Here is a 15607-nt window from a genome sequence, read left to right on the forward strand (position 1 = left end):
GTTGTTTCTTTACATAGGTGCCAATGGCCATTTGTATTTCTGACTACTGGGGTGAGTTTGACCAGCCTGAGTGAGAAGAACTTGAATCATAAGACAAAGGAGCCCCATTCCAGCATCCTTAAGCTGAACCCTTAGGGAGGCTCAGGTTTCTGAGCATTCTGAATTACTGGATCAGATGTGCTGACCCAGTAAAGCCTGTGCAAACGTATCAAAGGCTAAGGACCTCTGAAATCTGAAATATCTATGGTCCCGACCATCTTTACGATTGCTTACATTAGCGTGTTCGTACAGGAATGACCGACCGTGCCATGGTGCAGGTGTACAGGTCAGAGGACAGTTTGTGGGAATCCTTCTCTCTTACCAGGTGGGTTCCAAGAACTGAACTCAACTTGTCATGCTGGAAAAGCACCTTTATCCCAGGAGACACCTCCCCAGCCCTGGTCCACACAGTTCCCAGAAGGGGACACTCAACTTGTATTACTGGAAATGTGGTGTGGGTATTTAGTGGTGGTGTTGTTATTGTTTTGTTTTGTGTGTGTTTGTGGTTTCAGTCTAATAGGTTGGTTAGCTCTCTTGACTCTGAACACAATTTGTTGAGCAGCAGTCGCTTGGTTGATATATTGGTATATGTCATATTTTCTTTGGTTGAATTACTTTTTTTTTTTTTTTAAGAAAACAAGTCTACATAGTACTCTACAAAAATACCAGCAGGCACGGCGGTCACAGAAGAATCACCTGCTCTAAGTTACAACTCCAGATGAGTAAGCAGCACAGCAGTGGCAACTTTGACCATCATATTTTTCTCAAGTAGACTCTCACACTCATCAACAAAATAATTCAGAAATTTATTTACTTTCTTTTTTTTTTTTCTTTTTCTTTTTTTGGTTTTTCGAGACAGGGTTTCTCTGTGTAGCTTTTGTGCCTTTCCTGGAACTCACTCGGTAGCCCAGGCTGGCCTCGAACTCACAGAGATCCGCCTGCCTCTGTCTCCCGAGTGCTGGGATTAAAGGCGTGCACCACCAACACCCGGCTGATTTAAGTTTAGTTTTCTAGAAAAATGTGTATGAGTGTTTGCATGTATGTCTGTGCACCATATGTGTGCCTGGTGCCTGCCTGGAGGCCAGAAGATCCCCTAGGACAGGAGGTACAGATGGTTGTGAGTCATCTTGTGGGTGCTGGGGATCCAACTGAGGACCCTTGGAAGAGCAGCCCACACCTCTCCAGTCTTTGATTCACTTTAAACTACTTAGAGCATATCCTTCTATAACATAATCCTAAGAGACTGAAGAAGAAGGGTTAAAATTCCGTGTCTCTCAATGAGCAGTGAGTAAGGGAATCTTTCCAGAGATGGTGAAGCCTGGTACCTTTGTAAGAGCGCCATCATCAGGCTGAGCGCGCTAGCTGGTGCAGTTCTATAATCCCAGCCACTGGGAGGCGGAAGTTGAGTTTAAAGCCTGCTGGGCTTTCGTAGCCAAACCCTGTCTCAAGTCAAGACAGAGTGCTGTGATTGGACAGGAGCATTTCCTTGTAAACACAGCATGAGCTCTTCTGATAAAGTTTTCAAACTCCGGAAGTAGGTGGTCAGGGCAGCACTTACTTATTTTTGAGGCATGGTCTCATGTAGTCCCAGCTGCCTCTGCTTCCCGGTTGCTGGAGTTACAGGTGTGGACCAGCACACCTGGTTTATGAACTGCTAAGAGTCCAACCCTGGCGGCCTTTCCTTCATGCGAGGCGAGCCCACTACCAACTTCAGTGCATCAAGTGCCCTCAAAATTTTTGGTTCTGAGACCCTGTCTGGCTGTAACCAAGGATAACCTTCAACCTCTGAGCCTCCTTCCTCCATCTCCCAGGTTCAGGGATTATAGGCATGCGCCGTCAGGTCTGCTTTATCCCGGGCTGGGCTGGGGCCCAGGTTTTCCTGCATGTTGGATAAGTTCTCTGGCAGCTGAGCCCCATTCCAGCTTTTTAAAATTCGTTCAGCTTTAGTTTGCAGTAGAGTTCTTACCATTTTTTTGAGGATTTTTTTTTCTTTTTTGTTTATAGTTTGTAATAGTAGGCAGTTTCAGCACCTGTGTGTATGTGTCATTTAATTCCATTAATGTGTTCAGTGCCGTTCCCAGCCTCCGGTTAGTGATTCAGCTCTACCTGACCTTGACCTGCTTCGTCGCTCTTGAACTCCCAGCTCCTGCTGTCACACAAGGCTCACACCACTCTGCCAGGCACTACCTGTTTCGTTTTTGTTTTTGTTTTTCTAGGAGTGATTTCTTTCTGTGGTTTTGCTTTTTATTTTTTGAGATAGGGTCTCATGCAGCCCAGACTACCCTTGAACTTGATATGTAGCAGAGGCTGGTCTTCTGAACCTACTTCCATCTCCTAAGTGCCGAGTTTACAGGCATTTGCCGAGTCCAGGCTTTATTTGCCATCCCTTGGGGAGGTGGCGGGGAGGAGAAATTAACCAAGGGCTTGAGTTTCTCTTGAGGTGACTCTTTCATGCTGCAACAGCGCCACCTTGTGAGCTTTCGGGCTATTGCTGCGGGAAACGTAAACCCTGGGCTTTGTTTTTATTTCCTTCCTTTCGTTTTTTGAAATGCTTGTCCTTTTTGTGGTCCAAGATAGCTTCCAACTCATGATTCTCCTGTTCCTGACTCCCTTGTGCTGGGGTTACAAATTCAGACTGCACCTGTCCGACAGATAAGCTTTTTATTAAAGAGCAATTGCAGATTGATCCATATGTACCTTCATAAAGGCTATAAACTGAAATACTTCGTGTAGTCTTTTTTTTTTTATTTATTTGTAGAAATCACAGTTCAGACAACTTGATGCACAATTTAAGTTAAAGTGCCGTTGTCAGATCCATAATTGATTTGATGTGTGCATTTGTAAGCTGTTGGCATCTAGGGGTTTTTGCTTGTGAATATCTCATTCACCGTAGTGTATTATACGGTTTAAGCTGTAATTATACTAGAGCCCCCACCGGCTGAAATATCACCGTGTGCTCTTCTCATTAATGTCAAGCTTCTGGTTCTGTTCAGAAGGACTTCAGAAAATGGCTGAATTTGAGAATCATGTCAGTAATCCACTTGATTAATGTTGACACCAAACCTGAGCAGGCCTAGGTACTGGGCTGGTTTGGGGTTTGTCTTTGTCCCACACCTCCTCTGAGTAATACGGGACACTGCAGGGAACAGCAGCAGCCTTTGGAGGTGATGTTGCTGAAGACAGCCTTTTCCAGAGAAAGAAATTCTCTTATATTTGTTTAAAAACTATCCCCTCCTTCCAGGAAAGGTCCAAATACTTTTTTATGAACAATTTAAAACAGGAAAGTTCCGAAAATTACATACCATAAATGACCATGCATCTGACTCCTTGATTCTACTATAATGTGTTCCTGTGTTTGCCATCCCCCCCCCCACTTTGTTGGAATTTCGTTAACTTCTATTGTCAGAATTAACCATTTAACTTTGAAAGATACAGTGTGGACACACTGACTAAGAACGGATGAGTTCTGCTTTTCTCACAGTCTCTTGTCTTTCCAGGATGTATTCCACATGGTGGTGGAGGTTCCACGCTGGTCAAATGCTAAAATGGAGGTAAGAGAGATCATCAGGCTTGGTGTAGTAGTTATTTCTATGAGATTGATTTTATTTATTTTGTATATATGTGTCTGCCAGTATGCCGTGTTGTATGTTGAGAGTTACCTTCGGAGGCCAGAAAAGGGTGTAGGATCTGCTGCAACCCAAGTTACAGGCAGTGTGAGCTGCCCAACAAGGGTGTTGGGACTGTACTGGGTTCTTCTCCAAGAGCAGTAACCTGTCTTATGAGTGCTCTGTCCAGCCCCCAGCTTACTAGTGTTTATATAGCCAGACTGATTTGCTTAAAGATGAGAAATATCTAGACTTCTGGCTTCCTATATCCAGTCTCAGTGTGTTTCCCAGCTCCGTCCCCCCTTCAGCCAGTCTTTTTCTGTTCCAAATAAACTTACTCATGTACTGGCAGCAAATACGCCCCAGACTGCTTCCCCAGGCCGCTGCTTCCCCAGGTCACAGCTTCTGGTGGCCCCAGGGCCCGTGTCAGTGTTCGCTTTTCTGTTTCTCGTCTTTTCTTGCCGTCTTGCAATGAGCTGTCACTGTGTAACCCCAGCTGGTCTTGATTCCTTTCCATCCTCTTGCCTCAGCCTCCCCATCCTGAGGGACCAGTGTGGCCACACCCAGCTGCCTCCCCAACCCTAAACCTACCTGGACTCCTCTTTAGCATCTCAGCCAGGAAGCGTTCTCTGGCTTTTGTTGAATTTTGTTTGTTTGTTTCCTTTTTTTTTTTTTTCTCTCTCGAGACCATTTCTCTGTGTAGCCCTGGCTGTCCTGGAACTCTCTCTGTAGACCAGGCTGGCTTCGAACTCAAGAGATCTGCCTGCCTCTGCCTCCCAAGGGCTGGGATTAAAGGCGTGTACCACCACTGCCTGACTGAATTTTGTTTCTTTCTGATGACAAAAGACACAGCTGCCTTCCTTATCGATACTCACCTTTTGTCTCTTGGGATTTTTGTTGTTGTTTGACACGGGGTCTCTCTATGTAGTCCTAGCTGTTTTAGGACTCACTATGCAGACCAGGCTGGCCTCTACCTTACAGGATCTGTCCACCTCTGTCTCCCAAGTGCAGGGATTATTAATTAAAGGCCTGCACTACTATGCCTACCTCCCTCTTAGATGTTTTGTTTTTTATTTAAACAGTGTCCACACTTGCAGAGTTTCAGATGTTTGAATAATAGAAAGGAATACTGAAGTTGGATAATATTTATTTTGTACTTTTCTTAAAATTCTTGGGAGGGTTGGGGAAATAGCTCAGTGGTAGAGCATTTGCCTAGCAAACGCAAGGCCCTGGGTTCGATCCTCAGCTCAAAAATATAACCAAAAAACCTGTATCTAAAATTCTTGGGTTTTTTTTTTTTTAGTTACATTTATTTGTTTTTAATAATTTAAAAACTTTAACTTGTATGTGTGTGTAGGGGTTCATATGCCACTGCACACATGTGGAGGACAGAGGACTCCTTGTAGGCGTGATCCTGGGGATCAAATTCAGGTAGTCAGGCTTGGCGGCAGCTGTCTTCACCTGCTGAGCCATCTGGCCAGCACAATGCTTGTTCTCTGTAATGCTGGTACTCCTTCCTTTCTGGAATTAGTAAGTGTTCTTCTCTTGAGTGTTCCCATACACGAGTATACTTTCTATAATAGTTAACCGTGGAGCCTTAGTCCAGTTACCAACATCAGAGGGGTGAAACAAATCTTTAAGATGGAATTCGGGGACCTACATATGTAATTGTGTCCTCAGATCCGTATTCGAGGAGTATTTCACAACCATTTGACATTTATTTCAGATCGCTACAAAGGACCCTTTGAATCCCATTAAGCAAGATGTGAAAAAAGGGAAACTTCGGTATGTTGCGAATCTGTTTCCTTATAAAGGATACATCTGGAACTACGGTGCCATCCCTCAGGTATGCCGCCAAGAGTTTGCTGGAAATGGACTTTTTTGTTTGGCTTTTCAAGATAGAGTTTCTCTCTGTAGCCCTGGTTGTCCTATGGCGCTCACTCTGTCCACCAGGCTGGCCTCGAACTCACAGAGATCCGCCTGCCTCTGCTTCCCAAGTGCTGGGATTAAAGGCGTGCGCCACCACTTAACTTACTTTTGATCAAAAGTTTAAATGCAAAAAATGTTTGCTATCATGGAACAGAAAAGCATTGGGCAGGAGAATTACTTTAGACATTTTAATGAGTCATTGAATAACTAATTTCTAAGATTAACTAAAGGGAATATGTTTCTGAAATGTTTCTTTTTCTGTGGACTGGTTGTAAACCCTACATTCTTCATAGATCTAGTGGCAAGTGTGGTAGGTCAAGAGAGAGGATGTGTTAGTGGTTAAAGCTTGGTTTCTAGCCAGACGTGGTGGCACACACCCTGCATCCTAGCAGGATTGCCATAATTTTGATGTCAGACTCTGTGGCATCATAATGATGAGCTCCTGTTTTCTTAAGCAGTCGGCCTTGTTTGTCTGCCTAGCCCCAGCACATAGTAGGTTCTTTCTTAGTGTTTGGATGAAGAGTCCTTAGACTTGTGTCTGTAGTCAGGTGGCGGTGGTGGCTGTGCACACCGTTAATCCCAGCACTCAAGACAGAGGCAGATGGGTCTCCAAGTTCAAGGACAGCCAGGGCTACACAGAGAAACACTGTCTCCCCCCCCCCAATAAATAAATAAATAAATAAATAAAGGCTTGTATCTGTTATTAGTAAAGGACATCCGTTTGATCCTGAGACACTTAACACATACTCCATTTAGTTTTTCCGTGGGTAATGGTTTATTCATCATTAGGTGGAATTATGAAGTGGAAACATTGTGAAATTCGAGCTATTAAAATGTAGGTCAGACTCATCTGGTGTGTTGGGTAATCACAAAGCCATTTGTCTGCCCCAATCACAGCACTTTACTTTGCACTTCCAGTTGATTTGGTATTTAGCTTTGAAGTGTGGCCCCGTGGGGAAACAGTGCGGAAAAGCTTCCTTCCGGGCCTGGCTTTGCCTTCCTAGCAGTAGAAGTAGTTTTCTTTCATCCCCTTTCGCTTTGATCTCTTTCCTGCAGCTCAAAAGGGAAGCAACTCCAAGTCACAACTGTATTCTGAGTAGGAATAAAAGACCCCAACAGCAGCTGCATTTTCAACCTCACACCTGACAGCACATGCTCTGCTTGCTCTTTGTGAGATGCTCTGCTGTGCCTCTGGCCTGCAGTTTCGGAGCCAGTCATTTCAGCTTGTCAGCCTTGGCTCCTAGCCAGCAACGATGCTTTCAACATCAGAGGGTATCATTTCCGTGTGAGGCTTACTGCCTCCTCGTCTGTGTTGTAGGAATTTATTATGAAGAGAATCCAGCTGATAGCCGATAGAGTATGATAGAGTGCATGCCTAGAACAGTTAATCAACGTGTTTTTCTATTTTCAGTGCTCGGGCTCAGATCCAGGGCCTTGTGCATGCTAGGCAAATGCTTTCCCACAGAATTACATGCCCCAGTGGTTAGTGTTTCTGACACAGGGTATTTATTGCTGGGCAGCTCAGCAAGACCTCTGTGACCTGGAGCATGAGATCCTCCTGCCTCAATCTCCAAGTGTTGAGATTGCAGACATGTACCATCATACCTTGATTTGCTTGCTCTTCAGGAGGATCATTTTCTGGTTTTGTTGTTTGGGTTTTCGAGATGGTATCTCACTATGTAGCCTTGTCTGGCCTGGAACTTCTAGAGATTCTCCTGACCATGTCCTCTAGGATCAAAGGCATGTATTGACACCCCCAGCTTCATTCTCTGTTTTGAAGCTTAATATGCATAATAGCTCCAGTATTGAAAATCTTCTGTATAGTTAAATTTCTTAAATGGAAATTGTAAACGTTTAGAAACGGCTGAGGTTGGCATTGTATCAAGCCTCGGGTGATGCTGCCGGTCAGTGTCAAGCAGTCCTCCTGCGTCTGCAGCGGGTGTCTGACCGAGCTCTAACCCTTACTTTGTTCTAGACATGGGAAGACCCGGGACACAGTGACAAACACACCGGCTGCTGTGGGGACAATGACCCGATTGATGTTTGTGAGATTGGAAGCAAGGTAATGACATCGAATGTTTCTGTGATGTTAAAACGAAATTAATGAATCATAACAGAGTTTCTGCTTTGAAAATTCTTGTGAATAAACTATGAACCTTAGTGAAATCGTCAGTTCTTGCTGAAGGATTTGGGATGATCAGTGACTGACTCTAGCCAGATAACCTTTGATGCCAGAGGTACTGGTGGGGTGCATTCTGTTTAGTGGGTTGCTGATCTAAAACTCAAGATCTCAAGCTCAGCAAAGTAGTTAACAACCCAAACCTTTTTAATTTCTGTCTTTGTTTTATTGTGATTCTGGGGATTAAACTCAGCCTCAGCAAGTGAAAATTTTAGAGACGAATGACTGGTTTAATTTAGTGGCTTCTATAAGAGACGCAGCATGTTAAAGGGGGTGTCTAAAACAAACCATAGGAGCCTTATTTAGCTCAATCAAAGATGGTATAAAAATTAAGTACCCCTGATTTCAGTTTCCATGACCTACATGGCAATTCACAACTGTCTGTAGCTTCAGTTCTGGTGGATCTGACACCCTCTTCTGGCCTCTGCAAGCACAAGGCACACATGTAGTACATATACATACATGTAGGCAAAACACATCATAAAAAGAAATATATCTTAATTTATTTTTCATTTTAAAGTATACAGAGAAGAGTGTACTGGCACACACCTTTAATCTCAAAACTTGGGAGGCAGAACTCTAGTTTGAGACCATCCTGTTGTACATAGTGAGTTAGTCCCCAGACAGCCAGGACCATGTAGAGAGACGTTCTCTCAAACAAACAAGAAAGAACACAGGTCCTGTATATCCTATATTCAACCTAAATAGGAGCATTACATACTTATTTGCCTGGCTTTTGAAACTTCAAGAGCTGGTCATGGTGACGCGTCTATAATCCTAGAACCTGGAAGACTGAAGCAGGGGGATTGCAAGTTTGAAGCCAGCCTGGGATAGCAAATTCTAAGCTATCCTGAACTATGCAGGGAAACCGTGTCTCAAAAACAGAGCTGGCGAGATGGCTCAGTGGGAAAGGTGCTTGCTATGGAGAAGCCTGTCCACTGGAGTTGGATACCCGGAACCCACCTCAAAATGGAAGGAAAGACTCAACTCCACAAAGTTGTCCTCTGACCTCCACGTGCATGCCCCTACCTCCATCACACAGAAAAAAAAATTTTTTTTTTTTGAGAAAGGGTCTCACTGTGTAGTCCTGGCTGGCCAAACTCGAAGAAATCCATCTATTTCTGCCTTCTGAGTGCTAGGATTAAAGATGTGTGCCATCATGGTTGGCATTCAGAAGTATTTTTTTAAAAAAAAGACAAAAAATAAAACTGACTGAAGTCAACTAAGCGCAGAAAAGAATTGGACTTCTTTCTTATTATCTCCAAATAAAACCGAGATTTCATCCTGTGGTATTATTCTGTTCCAACTCTGGTTATCTTGCAGGTGTGTACAAGAGGTGAAATAATCAAGGTGAAAGTTCTGGGGATATTGGCTATGATTGATGAGGGCGAAACCGACTGGAAAGTCATCGCTATTAACGTGGACGATCCAGATGCAGCCAGTTATAACAGTAAGGAAATCTCAAGAGTGGATGAAAGTCTTTGAATCTTTCTGTTGTTGTTATCATTGTTGTTGAGACAGGGTCTTCTATGGAGCCCCTGTTGTCCTGGAACTTGATATGTTGACCATATGTGGAGATCGGGTTGCCTCTGCCCCCCACCTGCTGGGTAAAGGTGTGCTGGAATTAAAGGACTCCACACTTAAACTGTGATCATGGAATTGTAAACTCACACCTTCAGACTGTTAGACGGAGAGTGACACATTTAACCACTGACGTTGTTTTTTCTACTACAGAACTGTTGGAGTTTAGCACTCCACAATAGTGTTTTTATTTTTGTTTCTTGAGTGTTTTGAGATACTCACATTCCATAAAAGTAGCCATTTTGGGGGCTGGAGAGATGGCTCAGAGGTTAAGAGCACTGGCTGCTCTTCCAGAGGTCCTGAGTTCAATTCCCAGCAACCACATGGTGGCTCTCAACCATCTATAATGAGATCTGGTGCCCTCTTCTGGCCTGCAGGCATACATGGGGGAAGAACACTGTATACATAATAAATAAATAGGTCTTAAAAAAAAAAATCTCCACTGTTATTTAAAAAAAAAAAAAAAAAAAGTAGCCTAAGTATGTGAAAGCCAGAGGTCAACCTTGGGTATCATTTTTTAGGAGCTCTCCTTGGTTTTTGAGATAGGTTTTAAGCTAGGCTGGCTGGCCAGCAAGTTCCAATGGTCTGCCTATCTCTGCCTTTGCTGGGCTGTGTTTTTACTCAGAGCTTGGAGTAGAACTGGATTAAGTCTTCATATTTGTTTGTCAAACTCCTTATTTACGAAGCTATCACAGCTTCTGTTTTGTGTTTGAAAGAGTCTAAACCAGGTTGGCCTTAAACTCCTGACCTGCCTGCCTTTGAAGGTCATTTGTCAGGGCCTGTCTGCCTATGTCTGATGTTAAAATGTAGACAACTTTCAGGTATGCTGGGATGCCCCTGTAGTTAGAATTTGGGAGGCAGAGATGGGAGGATCAGGAGTTCAGGGTCCTTTGTAACTATAGAGAATAATCAAGCTGAGATCGCAGTGAGCTGTGTAAGTGGAACCAGATGTCATTTTACACCCCCCACACCCCAACCCCCAGCCTCTTGCAAAGGGTGTTATGTATTCCTAGTCAGGCCAGCAGAATATTGTCTGGAGTCCACCCAGGTAGCTGCTGGGATCATAGGTGTGGCTTGGGATCCACACATCTGGGCAGCCAAGGGAGTTTGGAAGCCCCTCTCAGTACTGGGATCACCCCCTGACACCCAAATCTGTGGTTCTTACAACATGTACGGTGAGAAAGAAGTCAAGGCTCCTTGGAGAAATGGTTGATTCCACGTCCGGGACAGGGAAAGAAAGGGTTAAAAACCTAGACCGACCCGTAGAACCAGTCGTGACCGCTTTTAAGAAGCAAGGAATGACTCATCTATCAAAGAGGTACACTGGAAGTTTGGATTGTGACCCAGAACAGATAACCAACCATGAGACCACATCAATAAATGAACAAATAAGCAAATAATGAGGAAGATAAAGAAATCTCTAAGGCAAACTTCCAAGTGGTTTATGTAGCTATGGTACTCTCGAGGGCAGAGCAGAAGTCCCTCTCATTGAATGTTGTGAGTGCTAAGAGTGTAGTATATGTCAGAGAAATACTGCCTCAGCCAGTGAGTGAGCTCATCGATGGGGAAGGTCTTCATGAACATGGACCCTTGAAATGATACACTTTGTGTTTTGGTGTGTCTGTGGTCTCATAGACGGCCGGGAGAATAGACCCTGAAGTGCGATGATAAGAAGTTTAACTGGGCCTGGAGAGATGGCTCAGCAGTTAAGAGCACTGGCTATTCTTCCAGAGGTCCTGAGTTCAATTCCCAGCAACCACAAGGTGGCTCACAACCATCTGTAATGAAATCTGGTGCCCTCTTCTGGCCTGCAGGCAGACATACAGGCAGAACATTGAACACTGTATACACAATAAATACATAAGTAAATCTTTAAAAAAAAAGAAGAAGAAGAAGAAGTTTAACTGTCTGTTAGAGGGTCTGTGTTTGAACTTGGTCCAATGAGTATATTTATTTAGCCCAGTTGTTAGCCATCTGGTGTGCAGTTCTGACGGTGTTGGTCGGGGTCTGTGTTCACACGTACTTGGTGGCGTGCTCTGGCCACAGATTGTAAAGCTGAGTTAGTTGCTCACTGTTTCAGCACTGATTTGCTCGGACTTTGGTTCCCTGTACTAGAGCTATAGGCTCCTGAAAACTCCCCGGGTAGTCAGTGCCGTGGTGAGAGGCATGTGCTGTTTTCACTGCATGCCGCCCCAAGGCAGTGTCTGTCTGCTGGTCCCCACGTGTCCCTTCCTTTAGCTGATCCTCAGTGCTGTCTTAGGTAACAAATCTAGAAGCTTAAGTAATAATGTGGGTGCTGGAGAGATGGCTCAGCAGTTAAGAGTACTTGTTGCTCTTACAGAGGACCTGGGTTAGGTTCCCGGCACCTACACTGTGGCTCATGCTGAGATAACAGGTGTGTTCCTGTACATCCAGTCCATGTCATCTAAGGAAGGAACCTAGGGCTTCATGGATGTAGGCGAGCACTCTACCAGCTCAGCTACATCCTAGTCCATGAGTGTCTAACTTCACAGTTCACAAGCTTTCCATCCTTTCGTTGGTTGGTTTGTTGTTGAAACAGGGTCTCACCGTGGAGCTCTGGCTGGCCTGGAACTTGATCTGTGGACCAGGTTGATCTTGAACTCACAGAGATCCACCTGTCTCTGCCTCCTGAGTGCTGGGATTAAAAGCATGCACCACCATGCGTGGCTGATTATTCTTTAAGTAGGTCAAAAATTGGATGAATTAGACCAAAGCTTTTCTTCTTTCTTTCTTTTTTTTCTGAAATAGTCTCTTGTAGTCCAGGAAAGCTTTGAATTTTGGATTCTCCTGCCTCCAACCTCTGCAGAGATATGATTACAGGTGAACAATATTATGCCCAGCTTTAAAGACATATTCTTTTGTATTGCTTTGTCTTCTTTTGTTGGAGGATAGTCCCACTCTAGCCTGGGCTAGCTTTGAATTCCACATCCGACTACTTCAGCAGTCTTGAGTGCTGGAGTTCCAGCTACATGCTGCCATGCCCCTTTGACTTCCTAGTGCCTCTTCTCTTACTTGCATGGAGCAGGAACTATTATTATTATTGTTGTTGTAATTATTTGATCCCAGTGCTGCAAAATTAGTCAACTAGTTGTTTATTGTTGTTGTTGTTGTTGTTTTTTTTTTTCAAGGCATAATTTCTCTGTGTAGCCCTGGCTATCCTAGAACTTGCTCTGTAGACCAGGCTATCTTTGTACTGAGAAATCCACCTGCCTCTGCCTCCTGAGTGCTGGAATTAAAGGTGTGTGCCACTTCTGGCTTATTTATCTATTTTGATTTTTCAATATAGGGTTTCTCTGTGTTGCCTTGGCTGTAATTAATTCAATGTAGTAATCCATTAGTATCAGTTGAGTCTACTTTTCTTGTCTTTTGATACTGGATGATTTTCTTTTCTCACCTCTGATATTATCTTGGGCTTCCTTATAACCTTCCTATGTCTCTCTCAACTTGGTATTTTTGTTGAATGCCTAAATAATTCCGTATGCATCATGTGATGTGTTTCTTCTCTCTCCTTAGATATTTCTGATGTCGAACGGCTGAAACCTGGCTACTTAAATGCTACTGTTGACTGGTTTAGAAGGTATAAGGTTCCCGATGGAAAACCAGAAAATGAGTTTGCATTCAATGCAGAATTTAAAGACAAGGTATGTATCTTTCAAAACTGTAGCTTTAGATCATTTATATTGAGACATATTTAAAGTATGCTGTTTCCATCTAAAGATTCATGAAAGAAGAGGGCCAGGGATGTGTGTCTGTGGTAGAGTGCTTGCCTAGGATGCTTAAGACCCTGGACTCGATCCCTAGTACCACCCCAGAAAATTCTCATATAAGACAACTCTAAAGATGTAAGATAGTCTTGCCTTTTGCTTACGTAAGTGTTCTCTTCATTTTTTAACAAAACTTTCTTCTGTTAAGTCTCTTCTTGACTCAAAAGAGGTAGTATCGAGTTTTGAGAAAATGTAAGTCACAGTAAAAGACCTCCTTTTTACCATCCTAATGCCTGCCTTCAAATTACAGGATTTTGCAGTTGACATTATTAAAAGCACTCATGATTATTGGAAAGCATTGGTGACTAAGAAAACAGACGGGAAAGGAATCAGTTGGTAAGTTTTAACTCTTTCTGTGTCTTTAACACACAGTAGGCCAGTTTATATCAAATATTTTAGAGAGTGTAATGTTACCAGCGGTCACGGTCTAGATAGGTATTTCTGGAATCTTGGCCTCTTATTCAAAGGACTGAAATAATGATGCACACAGGTTTACAGCAATAGCAAAGTAAGTCTGTTCCAAGTGAAGCTATGATAGAAAGAGATACACGTCTTGATAGATTAGGGCACATATTTACTTTTCCTTTTGGACATGTCCCAATAATCAAATTCATGTCTAATTATATATAGTCATAAGATGCTAAATAGGGGAGGCTCCCTAAAGGTTATTAGAGGACACAGTTTTGCCTTCCTGCCATGTACCCAAAACCAGTTCTGGCCAAATTTCGTTTCTATTCTTAATACAGGCTACATTGGGTATATACTTGAATACAGACTGTCTCTGTTTTTTTTTTGGGGGGGGGGTGTTGTTGTTTTGTTTGTTTGTTTTTTCAAAACAGGATTTCTCTGTGTAGCTTTGCACCTTTCCTGGAACTCACTTGGTAGCCCAGGCTAGCCTCAACCTCACAGAGATCCGCCTGCCTCTGCCTCCCGAGTGCTGGGATTAAAGGTGTGCACCACCGCCGCCCGGTCAAACTGTCCCTGTTTAATGCTTGTTAGGGACAAAGAAAATTAGATTATACTTAGGTGCCTTGTTCAGAGAGGGGTATATACAGTGCTTGAACATAAAGTAGCTAGGTTGCCAAAACATTATTAGCTAGGGATGGTGTACATAGCCCAAACCAAGTAGATTCCCAGGTATACTAAATTATTCCCATACTTGCCTGCCCTAGCAAGATTCTACCATTACATTTACTTAGGAAAAAAAGAACTAGGTCTAGTTAGACAATTCAGTGGGTTCAAGTGCTGACTGCACAAGCCGGATGACCAGACTTCAAACTGAGAACTCTGACCTCCATATGTGTGCCATGGCATATGCATTTCCATATGTGCACATATTAAAGTGCTGGGTGTGTTAGTACATTACATGCTCTTATTCCCAGCACTCAGAGGCAGAGGCAGGTAGATCCTGTGAGTTCAAAGAAGTTGGTCTATATAGCAAGTTCCAGTCAACCAAGCTACATACTGATACCATCTCAATAAATAAAATAAAAATAAAAATTAATTTTGCTAGTTTCTACTCAAGTTATTACATCAACAGCTTAAAACATCTTTCTATAAGATGTTTCCTAAGTGGGTTGGAGGGAGGGATCAGTGGTTAAGAGCCCTTGGTGTTCTTCAAATTTGGTTCCCAAGACCTCAGGTGGCTCACAGCTTGTCTTAAGTCCAGTTCCAGGGGATCCTGCACCTCTGGCCTCCTCAGGCACCTGCACTCACATGCATCTACCTACATGCTAACGAACATACCGGCACGTAATTAAAAATAATGAAAATAAATCTGTTTTAAAAAATCCTCTCTAAGCAAATACAAACTAGATTCATAAGTGTGATAGTCAGGTCAGAACTTGTGAGCATAGGGTGATCAGAATGTAACAGACAAAGATGAGTGCCTGTTTTGGTATTCTCTGATAAGAATATGTAAAGGTGTGAGCAGGGATGATATAGTGTGGTAGCCTGGAGCACCATCAACACTGCTTCATGCAGATCTTTTGAAATCAATTCCAGAGAAGCAAAAGCTGTCCCAGGAGAAGGATGGAGCCTTTGTGTCTGAAAGGTGGAGTGGCTAGTGTCCTCTCCACTGTTTTACAGTTGGTGGGACAGCATAGACCATATATCAGTGGCTGTGCCTTCATTTCCTAGGAAGCAGGATTGGCTTCGTTCTAGTCATGTTTCATTCAGCTCTCTGGGGACCTGTAATCTGATGAGTATCTGAGCTCTTTGGGGAATCAATATTTATTGACTTGTACTGTCACCAAGAAAGCAATTTTTGCTATACTACTGTCTACCATGCTCCCTGAATTTATTCGCACTCATAATAATAGTTCATGTTAATTGAGCAATTAATACTTGCCAAGCATGAAACAGATTGAGGAGGTTGAGCTTAACCACAGTCACTCCAGAATTAAGTGTGTTGGTACCTTATCTTAACTACCTGGGTTCAGGTTCCATTACTGAAAGAAAAAAATAAATAAATAAAATAAACAAAACAA

At 43.2% G+C, this 15607-nt stretch overlaps 1 protein-coding gene across 1 annotated transcript in view; it reads left to right on the forward strand.

Annotated features, from left to right (window-relative positions):
- Window positions 1–15607, forward strand: part of Ppa1 (inorganic pyrophosphatase 1) — a 30210-nt gene that overhangs the window by 8515 nt on the left and 6088 nt on the right. Inside the window, exons 3-8 of the mRNA XM_036168384.1 lie at window positions 3537–3590; window positions 5371–5490; window positions 7549–7635; window positions 9076–9202; window positions 12868–12995; window positions 13369–13454. Coding sequence (XP_036024277.1) covers window positions 3537–3590; window positions 5371–5490; window positions 7549–7635; window positions 9076–9202; window positions 12868–12995; window positions 13369–13454 — 602 coding nt within the window. The remainder of the gene's footprint in view (window positions 1–3536; window positions 3591–5370; window positions 5491–7548; window positions 7636–9075; window positions 9203–12867; window positions 12996–13368; window positions 13455–15607) is intronic.

Source organism: Onychomys torridus, chromosome 18 (assembly GCF_903995425.1).
Source record: "Onychomys torridus chromosome 18, mOncTor1.1, whole genome shotgun sequence".
NCBI classification, from domain to species: domain Eukaryota; kingdom Metazoa; phylum Chordata; class Mammalia; order Rodentia; family Cricetidae; genus Onychomys; species Onychomys torridus.